Raw genomic sequence first — 13,272 nt, 5'->3', positions numbered from 1 at the left:
GGCAATCAAATGGTGCCACCCTGGTGGTTACCTGGCCACTGTAAGGATGCTGAACACTGTATGCCCATGTCATTTAAAAAAGACTGACTGCAGTGTGACGAGCTCTTTCAGTGTCATACGGCTCCCATTGTATTATGAAACACACCAGGTTGAAACATCCTCTAGTAATGTTAGAAGTCAATTATTCACTTCCTTCATTAATTAATTTTAGAAAGAAAACCTGTAAACATGTACTGATACCTTCACATTATGTTCTAATCATTGTCATACAAGTGTTTCAGTTGATTTTACTCCTTCAGATTCTCTGAAACCAGCTTCAGCTACCTTCATGGTACCATCACCATCACAGTCCTATATCACCAACTGAGGTCACTGCACAGTGACATAAAACTGTACTCATATATCAAGATCTTGATTGCTAGATGAAAATAAAATATTGTTTCACCTAGATTTAAAACCCCATGGAGGTTGTTGAATTCACTCATGGTGAATTCTTTCAGGGAGTGGGGAGCATATTTACAAGGTGCCCCAAGCTCCAAACACAATAAACTTTTTATCATTTAAATTTTACAAAGAGGTCACCTTTTTTGTCTGTCACCTTTCTGCTGATATAGCGACAATCAACTGGCTCATGCTAGAATAGGCTGAATTGTCAGCAAAGTTGCTGTCACACCACAGGATCACCTGACTTGTGAGACAGAGAACTCTTGGAATCACAGCCAAAATGCATCCCTCTCTTTTCTTCCAAGCTGCCACCAAAGCAGATGCTAAATGGATTAGTCTTCTTTACCTTCACATTTTCGTTCTAATCTGAGATGGATCTGGGCTGGAGCTATCTTCTTTCACCCTCTGGCAAAGAGCAAATAAAACAACAGTGTTTCTCTTTCTGAACATGAGTGCCATATATTAATTACAAGCTTTCCAGTCATGACAACACCCCCAAGTAGATGTACACAACGTTCAGAAACAAAGTACATAAGAATTTAGAGGTGGATGACAGAAAGCTGGAAGAAGTAGCATCCATTAGATTCTTAGGTATCACAGTGGATAATGAGCTGAAATGGAAACAGCATATTAATTTTGTGAAAACTTAGCTCTACCATATTCATAATAAAACAGCTATCACAATAAGCAGATAAACGTCTTCTGTGCACAGTATACCATGCATTCTTTGAACCATATATGCTCTATGGCATGACAGTGTGAGAAAACTCAAACATTCAGTTGACAAAAAAATACTCACATTACAGAAAAAGGCAATTAGGATCATTTTATGGAGGAGGATTTCTGAAACATGCAGTAACTACTTAAAAAATCTGGGGATCTTCACTTTTATATCTTTGTACACATATCAAACAGTAATACATTTGACACAAGATAGTCCAGAGCGGATTACAAATGCTAGTGTACACATCTACAATACACAGAGGCAGAATGAGAAGTGAAGCATACCACACCAACTGACAGTATCTGAAAATGTACCTCAGTATCTAGATATGGAGTTACTAAGAAGTTTGTCTAAAAACCCAAAAACCTGCATGATTGTCTGTATAATACTAAAACTAAACTAAACTCCTCCCGAACAGGCCATGAAGGCCCAACCGGCTGCTGTGTCATCCTCAGCCCACAGGTATCACTGGACGTGGATATGGAGGAGCATGTGGTCAGCACACCACTCTCCCAGTCATATGTCAGTTTCCGAGACCGGAGCTGTTACTTCTCAATCAAGTATCTCCTCAGTTTGCCTCACAAGGGCTTAGTGCACCCCACTTGCCAACAGTGCCTGGCAGACCAGATGGTCACCCATCCAAGTGCTAGCCCAGCCCAACAGCACTTAATTTCAGTGATCTGACGGGTACGGGTGTTACCACTGCAGCATAGCCATTGGCCTATATAATACTAGCTTTCCAAAAAAAAAATCTAAGGCTGTCCAGTGGAAAATGAATTATAACATAAATATATATCCATGTGTGTGTGTGTTTTTTAGCATTAATTATCTCCAAAGAAAGACATTTTTTGAAAGTTCAGCGGTGTTTTCAATCTTGTTTATGTGTCTCTCAATCTATCAACAACTCTACTATAGTATGAGTGATTATTAACTACCTTTGCTCCTTGCATTATTTAAATTGAACCCAAGACTTTCCAGATTGGCCTATGGAAAAGGGATGTGGAAATCTCTCCTGGATACAACTATCCAAGATATAGAGTCTGAAAGCTAGAAAGATTATTATATATTCAACTAAGTAAGATAATTATAGTGGAAATCTAGAATAAAAAATCAGCAGTTATAGAGTGCACCACAACCCAGTTTTATGGGGACTTACAAGTACAGCACAAAAATTGTTCTACATCTACATCTACATATATACTTCGTTAGCCACCAAGCGGTGTGTGGCGAAGGGCACAATTCGCATCAAAGTCATACTACTTTCCTGTCTAAGGTCGCTGTCAATACCATCAACCAGATCGTTTATGTAAATCGTAAAAAGCACAGGACCTATTACGCTGCCCTGGGGCACGCCTGAAGTTAAGCTTGTTTCTGTTGAAGTCATCCCATTCAGGATGACATACTGGTCCCAGTCTGTTAGAAAACTTTCTATCCAACCACATATATCATTGGACAGACCATAAGCGCGCACTTTCTGTAGCAAGCGACAGTGTGGAACTGAGACGAACGTCTTTCGAAAGTTGAGAAATATGGCATCAACAAAGAGGGCCAGCTGTGTCTCGCATGACCACTTTTCCTAAAACCATGCTGGTTTCTCCAAATGAGCTTCTCAGAGTCTAGAAAGGTCATTATGTTTGAACACAAAATATGTCCCATGATTCTACAACAAATCGATGTCAGTGAAATTGGCCGGTAATTATGTGCATCTGATTTTCTACCCTTTTTATAGATTGCTATGACCTGGGCCTTCTCCCAGGCCCATGGAACTTTCTGCCATTCCTCTGATAGATGACGGATAAGAATGGTGCTACATTTGTAGCATGGTCAACATAAAATCTTACGGGGATACCGTCTGGGCCAGATGCCTTCCTGGCGTCTAAGGATCTTAACTGTTATACAATCCCAGATACACTAAACACTGTGTCAGCCATCCTTTCGTTTGTTTGATAATTGAAAGGGGGAATGGTGCTGCAGTCCTCTATTGTAAACAAGTTTTTGAAAGCTAGGTTTAGAATTTCAGCCTTCTGCTTATCTACATCAGTTATATTACCCACACTGAATTATTTGCAGCATTCATAGATTTTACGTACAACCAAAATTTTTTGGGGCTATTTTTAGAATCTGCATATAAAATATTGCTTTCAAATTCGTTAAAAGAATCTCTCACATTGTCTTTCTGACAGCTGCTTTCATTTTGCATAATTTCTGTTTGTCAGCAGGGCAGTAACTATGCTTAAAATGACTGTGCAAAATTCTCTGCTTTCTCAGCAACTTCCTAATATGTTTTTTGTACCAAGGTGCATCCTTTCCCTCCCCTATACTTTAGCTAGGCACATACTTCTCTAGCACACAGTGGACAATACCTTTAAATTCTGACCAAAGATGCTCAATATGTTGTTATTTTTGTGATGACTTTATCTCAGTTCCTTCCTTAAGGAGGGTGGAGGAAGAGACATAGAGAGAGAGGAAGAGGAAGAGGAAGAGGAAGAGAGAGAGAGAGAGAGAGAGAGAGAGAGAGGGAGAGAGAGTGGTAAAGGTTGAATAAGAAAAATATGCCACTGAGACCCCAGAATGAGAGGAATCAGGCTGTAGCAAGGACACGGGTAGACAACAGACAATGATGGAGCAGGAGGCACTACATCCTTCACTGTCATCCTTGTGTACCCTCATTCCCAATAGCATGTTTCTTACAATTCTGGGGTCTCAGTGATATGACTTTCTTTTTCAACCTTCCTCACTCTTATTTCTCTTTCTCTTGTTCCTAACAAAGGAACTAATAGTCTCACTTTTACATGTGTCTTTTGGCAGTCCTACACATTTTGACTCCTAAAGGTAAGTGGTTGCCAGCAGGTGTCTCATATTTATTAGTTTTCTTGATTGATTCTTCTTTCAATATAAACTGTTATTTTTCAAACTTTTCTCCATACTAGAAGCTGTCACAAGCATTAAATCCCACACAGAAGTTTGATCTCTCTCTCTCTCTCTCTCTCTCTCTCTCTCTCTCTCTCTCTCTCTCTCTCTCTCTCTCTCACTCTTGCTCTCTTTCTCTCTCTCTCTCTCTCTCTCTCTCTTTCGCTCTTGCTCTCTCTCTCTCTCTCTCTCTCTCTCTCTCTCTCTCTCTCTCTCTCTCCCTCCCTCTCTCTCCCTCCCCCCCCCCCTCAATCCCTCCCTCACTCTCTCATCCATCCCCAGTATTTAACCATTACAGTCAGTTTAAACTGTTCACATCTGCTCTTACGTTTATTATTTCCATATGCAATTGTAGGAGTCAACTTGCTTGATCTTACAGAAAACTACATCATAATAGTTAGTTACAAAAAGTCACTATACTTGCCCATTAAAATTATAATGTCATTGTCTCCTGTCACCAGTGCTGCCACTTCTTTTTTAATGTACTCCATTTCATCTTGTAATGTTACATCATTGACGCCCATTGCATCCTTTAAAAAGACAAAAGTTCTTGTAATATCTATTGTAATCTTTAATTTAATATTACTGATGTGCTTCACAGAATTAATGCTGACAGTTGTTGTGGTTAGAGCATTCACTGATTCATTCATTTGTAATGAACTCTCACAACAACTTTATTAACAACTGCAGTAATGTAACTACAAAATAGTTTGATCTGCCTTATAAAAATGCTCATCAAAATGCACCGAGTGAGCTAACTACACATTTATTTACCAATTTAATTAGGCAGTGAGAAGTGACTGAATCAGATGTTTAATTAAATTACACAAGACAGCTAAATGAACATCATAGCTGTATGTGTTGGTAAATGCAGTCACACATTATAAAATCACTTAAATAATAATTCTTCTGTGTTTAAGTACTGATTTTAATTAATTAATCAAAATTTTCCATAGTGTTGCCCATAATTTAAATTCTATTACAGATACATAAATTTGTATAGCATCAATGGAAACAGCAGGCTCATTTCCTACAAAACTTAACGGCTATTTATGTATGTGTTGCAACTATTGAAGGCACAGTCAACAAGAACTGAATATAATCTCATCATTTGAAATGTGAAATCATTCTAATTAAGACTGTGGGTGAACCACTAAATATATATTTCATTGTAATACATCATTTTAATCAGCATTTCAGTGCTCTTCAACTGACACCTCTAGCTTTAAGATCACATTTCTGTATCAAAAGTTGTAATTCAGACTGGTGGTTTTTCTCACTCACTGACTGACGTAAATTTGTGGAAATCGCAAGGTTAGTGGAACCAATCTTATAAAAGTTGGGCACCATCATCGCTCTGATAAGATGCTACTCTGAGTACCAATTTAGCTGTACAATTTCATGAACTTAGAAGTTTTTCTATTCAAAAACTTAGAAAATTTTCACGCTTCAATGTGGACTTTGAATTTTCACAGCACTTGGCACTTAGCATAATTTTGTCGAGTGTTGGATGGCCTTGTGTTTATCACAATTAGTGCTGGCCTGGAGATATAATATTTTGGGATTTTGGAACAGTGAGCTCATGCATTTAATTTTGCAGTTCTACCAGATTTATTTAAAATTTATAGCGAGTTTGTATCCATTATAAGGGGGGCTAGAGTCATGTCATATCTGATTAGCTTTGGCAAGTAGATTTTTTTTCAACAGTCTGCCAGTGGCAGTGACAACAAGCAAATGGCTTTGACCCCATCCCCCACCCTCACCCATCCAGTTTCCTCCTGACCACACATGTGTAGGATAATCTTTAAGCAAAACACTACTTCATAAATATCATTAGATTGATTTTTACTTACTGCCTTTTCCTTATCAATAAATCCAACAAATGCAATTTTGCATCCACTTTTTTGTATCTGTTTTGTAGATTGCTCTTTGTAATTAAAGGGGACCAGTACATCTTTTAGACCTTCCTTATAAATCTGCTCTGCTGCATCTGTACCATATCTGAACATACCAGGTTCAGCTGCCTGTAAAAAAAATTACTTCTAATATACAGAGATAAGGAAACATACCAAAAAAGATAAAAGTCTGTGGATGTCCATAGTACTCTAGTGCATAGGCTGTACAGAACTGCTCTCAAGGAAAACCTGTAAGATATGCATGCACACTTAAAAAGAGTTTGTGAGGCAAATGAATACCAACAGTCTTTCTTATTCTTTGCTTCACAGCTGCTACAATTATCTTGAAAAAAGTAGTTTTCCCCATGTACGAAATTGACTACTTTCAATAGCTGAATAACAGTCAAAATTGATTCACAGGACATTAAGGATACAACCTAGGGTGGAGCTATAGAATGAGGAAGATGAAACAGGAACTCTTTAATCAACAGTATGCCAGATCCTCACAAAGCATAAAATCAGAGAGAATTTCCACCTCCGTTCATGATAACTTTGTGCTTCCATAAAAAATGAATTGATACTTCATAAGGCTGGAAATAACAGGATCCGTCAAAGGTAAAGGTCCCGAGTTTGAGTCTTGATCCGGTACACAGTTTTAATCTGCCAGGAAGTTCCTCTGCAGTTGTTGGCTGCCTTACAATGGGCAGACGATGTGAACAACTCATGAGAGTCATCAAACATTGATGATACACATGGCTCTTAGAGCCTGATAAATTGGCTGTAGCACAGCAGTGCATTGATACAGGACATTCTGCGTGGTATGACAGTGTCAAAACTGTTGCATCAACCTCGTCTTTTGCAGACTCAAGTGGGAAACAATCTATCAAAATTCTCCTGACAAAGGATTTAATGAATCCCAATAGCAGTTTCAGCGGGCAAATCATTGAATCCAGGCGTTTTGATTAGCTCTCAAGGAACACCCTATAATACCACTTTCATTGAACATTGTCTCAAGATGTTTTGGACCCCACATCATCGATTATGATCCTGAGTCAGTTACAAGAAGTTAATTCAAACTTTGTAGCCTCCCAGCAAAGAACCCAGAGATATGAGTACCTGCAGCTGCCACAATGGATTTCTGAAACTCAGGTTTAAAGGATGACATGCATGCTATAGTTTCAAGAGGTCAAGCCACTCAGAAGATGGACATAAAGGTACAACATATAGGAAGCTGGCTTATTGACTTCAGAAGGACTAGGTGAAGTGGATTTGAGAGTAGATGTTGAGGATGGAGGAAAGAGCAAATGTTGTCCCTGCCATGCAACCAGATCATAAAAATTCTTTCAGTGAATTTGAACCAGACAAGGGGTTTCAGGTGTTGACTGGACAGTGTAATAAAACTACTTGTTCAGTCCAAAGACTGGTTTGCTGGAGCTCTCCATGCTACTCTATCCTGTGCAAACCTCTTCATCTCCAAGTAACTATTGCAACCTACATCCTTCTAAATCTGCTTACTATTTTAATCTCTCGGTCTCCCTGTGCAATTTTTACCCTTCACACTTCCCTCTAGCACTGAATTGATGATCCCTTGATGCCTTATCCCTTCTTCTAGTCAGGTTGTAGCACAAATTTTTTCTTCTCCTCAATTCTATTCAGTACCTCCTCATTAGTTACATGATCTACCCATTTAATCTTCAGCATTCTTCTGTAGCATCACATCTCAATAGCTTATATTCTCTTCTTGTCTAAACTGTTTATCATTCATGTTTCATTTCCATACATGGCTACACTCCATACAAATACTTTCAGAAAAGACTTCCTGACACTTAAATCTATGCTTGATGTTAACAAATTTCTCTTCTTCAAAAATACTTTTCTTGTCATTGCCAGTATGCATTTTATATCCTCTGTACTTCAGCCATCATCAGTTAATTTTTGTCCCAAATAGCAAAACTCATCTACTACTTTAAGTGTCTCATTTCCTAAGCTAATTCCATAAGCACCACCTGATTTGATTTGACTGCATTCCATTATTTTCATTTTGCTTTTGTTGATGTTAATCTCATATCCACCTTTCAAGACACTGCCCATTCCATTTAACAGCTCTGCCAAGATCTTTTCTATCTCTGAAAGAATTACAATGTCATCAGCAAACCTTAAAGTTTTTATTTCTTCTCCCTGGACTTTATTTCCTACTCCAATTTTGTTTTGTTTCTATTACTGCTTGCTCAATACAGCAATTGAATAATATTGGGGATAGGCTATAACCCTGTCTCACTCCCTTCTCAACCACTGCTTCCCTTTCATGCCCCTCAACTCTTATAATCCATCTAGTTTCTGTATAAATTGTAAATAGCCTTTTGCTCCCGATATTTTTCCTCTGCCACCTTTAGAATTTGAAAGAGAGTATTCCAGTCAACAATTCCATTATAAAACACCTGTCTGACACAGAAAAATGTGAATATAGGCGTCCCACAGGGAAGTTTATTAGGCCCAATATTGTTTCTTATATACATTAATGACTTCCCACAAAGTATCAGACATGGAGAAAAAATACTTTTGGCTGATGACAGCAACATAGTAATAACAGGTGAAAATCCAACTGTCAGAAAGAGCAAACGAGGCTCTCAATGATGTCCACAACTGGTCATTAAAAAATAAAGTAACCCTAAATGTAAAGAAAACTAACTATATTAACTTCCAATTGACCAAAAAACACAATGCCACTAGAATAAAAGTTAATAATAATGAATTAGAGTGTGTAACAAGTGCCAAATTCTTAGGGATGAATGTAGACAGCCAATTGAAATGGACAAACCATGTCAACATTTTGGCAAAGAAATTATCCACAGCATGCTATGCTCTTAGAATCCTCGCACCGGTATGCAATAATACCTGTCTTAAAATAACATATTACGGATATCTACACTCAGTCCTCAGCTATGGGATCATGTTTTGGGGAACAAGTGCCAGCAACATACAAACTGTGTTCAAAGTACAAAAAAGATACATAAGGATAATAACAAACAGCAACAACAGGGCCCACTGTCTAGAATTATTTAGAAAGCTAGGCATTCTAACTGTTTCTTGTGCGTATATCTTTCAGAACATTATGTTCATTAAGAAAAATCTCAACATGTACAACACAAACAGCCTAATACATGACCATGAAACAAGAGCTTGTCACCACCTCCATCTAGATAGAAAGAACAAGGCAAAAATGCAAAAAAGTATATTTTATAATGGGATAAAACTGTATAACAAATAACCACAGGAAATTACAGAAATAAATGAGCCCCTCACTTTCAGACAAAAGCTTAAAACTTTCTTAGTAAGTAAAAGTTGTTATACTGTAAAAGAATATTTAACATAGATGTAGATTATTAGCAACATATGACATTATCACCAAAATATTATGTAATTATAAATGTGCGTATGACTAGTTATAAAATATATCTAAAAACAAAGATGGTTATAATAGATGTCTGCTTGTGTCTGTATATGTGTGGATGGATACGTGTGTGTGTGCGCGCGCGAGTGTATACCCGTCCTTTTTTCCCCCTAAGGTAAGTCTTTCCGCTCCCGGGATTTGAATGACTCCTTACCCTCTCCCTTAAAACCCACTTCCTTTCGTCTTTCCCTCTCCTTCCCTCTTTCCTGATGAGGCAACAGTTTGTTGTGAAAGCTTGAATTTTGTGTGTATGTTTGTGTTTGTTTGTGTGTCTGTCGACCTGCCAGCACTTTCATTTGGTAAGTCACATCATCTTTGTTTTTAGATATATTTTTCCTACGTGGAATGTTTCCCTCTATTATGACTAGTTATAAAAACTACACAAAATATGAGAAACCTGTTTCACTGTAAATGTAAATGTGTGCTCATGTGTTGTAAACTGATGACATCCACACAATATTTATTGTTCCACAGATGAATGAGTAAATAAATAAATAAACAAATAAATAAATAAATTGTCAAAAGCTTTCTCTAAGTCTTCAAGTGCGATAGATGTAGGTTTATCTTTCCTTAATATATCTTCTAAGATAAATCATACGGTCAGTATTGCCTACATTTCTTCAGAATCCAAACTGATCTTTCCTGAAGTGAGCATCTACCAGTTGTTCCATTCTTTTGCAAAGGATTTGTGTTAGTATTTTGCACCTGTGACATATTAAACTGATAGTTCAGTAATTTTCACACGTGTCAGCACCTGCTTTCTTCGTAATCCTTCTTGAAGTCTGTGGGTATTTCACATGTGTCATACATCTTGCTCACCATATGGAAGAGTTTTGTCATGGCTTGCTCTCCCAATGCTATCAGTAGCTATAACAGAATTCTGTCTATTCCTGGTCCTAGTTTTGACTTAAGTCTTTCAGTGCTTTGTCACATTCTTCACGCAGTATTGTATATTCCTTCTCATCTTCATCTATGCCCTCTTCCATTTCCATAATACTGTACTTAAGTACATCTCCTTTGTTTAGACTTCTACGTATTTCTTCCACCTTTCTGCTTTCCATTCTTTGCTTAGGACTGATTTTCCATCTCAACTCTTGATGTTCATACAGGTAGTTCTCTTTCCTTCAAAAATCTCTTTAATTTTCTTGTATGCAGCATCTATCTTACCACTAGTGATGTATGCTCCTCTAGCCATTTCTGCTTAGCAATTTTGCACTTCCTGTCAATCTCAATTTTTAGATGTTTGTATTCCCTTTCACATACCTCAATTATTTCATTTTTATATTTTCTCCTTTCATTGATTAAATTCAATATCTCTTGTGTTAGCCAAGGATTTCTACTAGCCCTCATCTTTTTACATACTTGGTTGTCTGTTGCCTTCCCTATTTTGTCTCTCAAAGCTACCTATTCTTCCTCAACTGTATTCCTTTCCCCTTTTGTTGTCAGTTATTCCCTAATGCTCCCACTGAAACTTTCTATAACTCTGGTTCTTTCAGTTTATTGAGGTCCTATCTCCTTAAATTACTGCCTTTTTTCAGTTTCTTCAGTTTTAATCTACAGTTAATGACCAATAAATTGTGGTTTGTGTCGACATTTTCCCTAGGAAATGTCTTACAATTTAAAACCTGGTTCCAAAATCTCTGTCTTACCATTATATAATCAACCTGAAATCTTCCAAGTGTCCAGGTCTCTTCCACTTATACAACCCTTTTTCATGATTCTTAAACCAAGTGTTACCTATGATTAAATTATGCTCTGTACAAAATTCTACCAGACAGCTTTCTCTTTCATTCCTTACCCCATTCCATATTCATCTACTACTTTTCCCTCTCTTCCTTTTTCTACTATTGAATTCCAGTCCCCCACAACTATTAAATTTTTGTCCCCCTTAACTATCTGAGTAATTTCATTTATCTCATCATATGTTTCCTCAATCTCCTCCTCATCTGTGCAATTAGCTGGCTTACTGACTTGTACTACTGTGATGCATGCAAGCTTCGTGTCTATCTTGGCTACAATAATAGGTTCACTATGCTGTTCACAGTAGATTACCCGTGTTCCTGTTTTGTTATTCATCATTAAAAGTACTCCTGCATTATCACTATTTGATTTTGTATTTATAACCCTGTATTCACCTGACCAGAAGCCTTGTTCCTCCTGTCACCGAACATCACTAATTCACACTTTAGCTAGTTTTAACCTGTCCATTTCCCTTTTTAAATTTTCTAATCTACCTGACCAGTTAAGGGATCTGACATTCCATGCTCTGATCCATAGAAAGCTAGTTTTGTTTCTCCCGATAATAATATCCTCCTACGTAGTCCCTGACTGGAGATATGAATGGGAGACTATTTTACCTCCAAAATATTTTACCCAAGAGGATGTCGTCATCATTTAACCATACAGTAGAGCTGCATGCCCTTGGGAAAAATTACAGCTGTAGTTTTCCCTTGCTGTCACTATCTTTCGCTGCAGTCTGTCACTATCTCAGCATGGCAAGTGCTGTGAAAATGTGACCAGCCACCCACATTAGTAACTTACTTCAAAAATTAATGAATCAACTTTGGGAAACAAGAGGGTGTTGATGGTCAGAATATGGTGTAACCATCTGGGATTTTCTGAAAGGGAAATGTGAATACTATGTTGAACTATGTTTCCCGTTGCAGATTAAAACAGGTTATGGTGAGATAAATGTACTAATCGATCTTGGATCATATAAAATGACCAATACCATATCGAAAACATAAAAACCAAATACCCACCACTAAATAGCTAAGTGAAAACGTTTAAATGTCAACTTTTATAAACCCTTAATGTAATTACAATGATGATTATGGACTTCTCAAAATTGATAGGCAATTATTTTATTTTATTTATGTAATGCTTGTTTCAAAGATGATTTTGCCTAAATAGATCAATATATGATACATGTTAGAGGTAAATCTTTGTTTTTTGTGCAGTGAGTTGGCTGGACAAGTTTTGAAGTGCGAGGACACAGTACAAGCTATTTGTGTTATATTGATTTGTATCGTGAAGTGAAATTGTGACATTTGCCTGATTTATTTCTTTGTTGATAGTCCTCAGCAGTGTTGATGTACTGCACTGTTATACTGGCTGAAATACGGGGGTGGGTGGGGATGGAAGTTCAACAATGGCTACTGTAAATGATGTAGCCGACAGTTGCACAGTTGCGTTTCACAGTTATTTACTTTCACTGTTCACAACCTCCCAATATTACACAATTATATGGCCAGTTCACTACTGGTAATTGTTGATAAGCCTCATTAATAGGTTGCAGAAAACATCAGCATACTGCTACAACAGTTTGCTGTTGAACATCTATGAGCAGTAAAAACCTAACCACACAGTTCACAGTTCTTGCAGAATAATACGGTATGTGTGACACTATTTTTCAAATGAATTAAACAGACATTGCCATTAATTGTTCTAACACATGGCCTATTTGTGTTACACTTATTCCAGTGTTAAGTTGACACAGTGTTGTTAATCTAACGGATACATGTTTCATGTCTGAAAATCGGCCATGGACTGACTGTCTCAAGACCAAAAATCAGTCCTTTGTGTATCCTCACAATAATAGGCACTGAAACTATACATAGTTCAATGATTAAGTTACAGAAATTACAATTAAAACATAACTCATTCAATTAACTAAATACATAAAAAAATTCCTTCTTTTCAACAGTTCCTTCAGCAATACTTTTGACTAACCTGGTAATTATTTTGGAATAAGTTAAGAGCCGGCTTTGCTAATACATTTTCGAATAGAACCAAATAAATACCATTAGTGAACTGGCCATATAATTGTGTAATATTGGGGGGCTGTG

General features: G+C 37.3%; 1 protein-coding gene across 1 annotated transcript in view; it reads right to left on the bottom strand.

Moving 5' to 3' along the window:
- The window catches only part of LOC126456855 (protein 5NUC-like), a 91,932-nt gene that overhangs the window by 56,780 nt on the left and 21,880 nt on the right, over nt 1–13,272 (bottom strand). Inside the window, exons 3-4 of the mRNA XM_050092672.1 lie at nt 5,932–6,102; nt 4,503–4,608 (exon numbers count right to left, since the gene is read on the bottom strand). Coding sequence (XP_049948629.1) covers nt 4,503–4,608; nt 5,932–6,102 — 277 coding nt within the window. The remainder of the gene's footprint in view (nt 1–4,502; nt 4,609–5,931; nt 6,103–13,272) is intronic.

The sequence above is a fragment of the Schistocerca serialis genome, chromosome 1 (genome assembly GCF_023864345.2).
Source record: "Schistocerca serialis cubense isolate TAMUIC-IGC-003099 chromosome 1, iqSchSeri2.2, whole genome shotgun sequence".
Taxonomy (NCBI): Eukaryota; Metazoa; Arthropoda; class Insecta; order Orthoptera; family Acrididae; genus Schistocerca; species Schistocerca serialis.
This window is presented reverse-complemented; position numbering and strand designations above follow the sequence as displayed.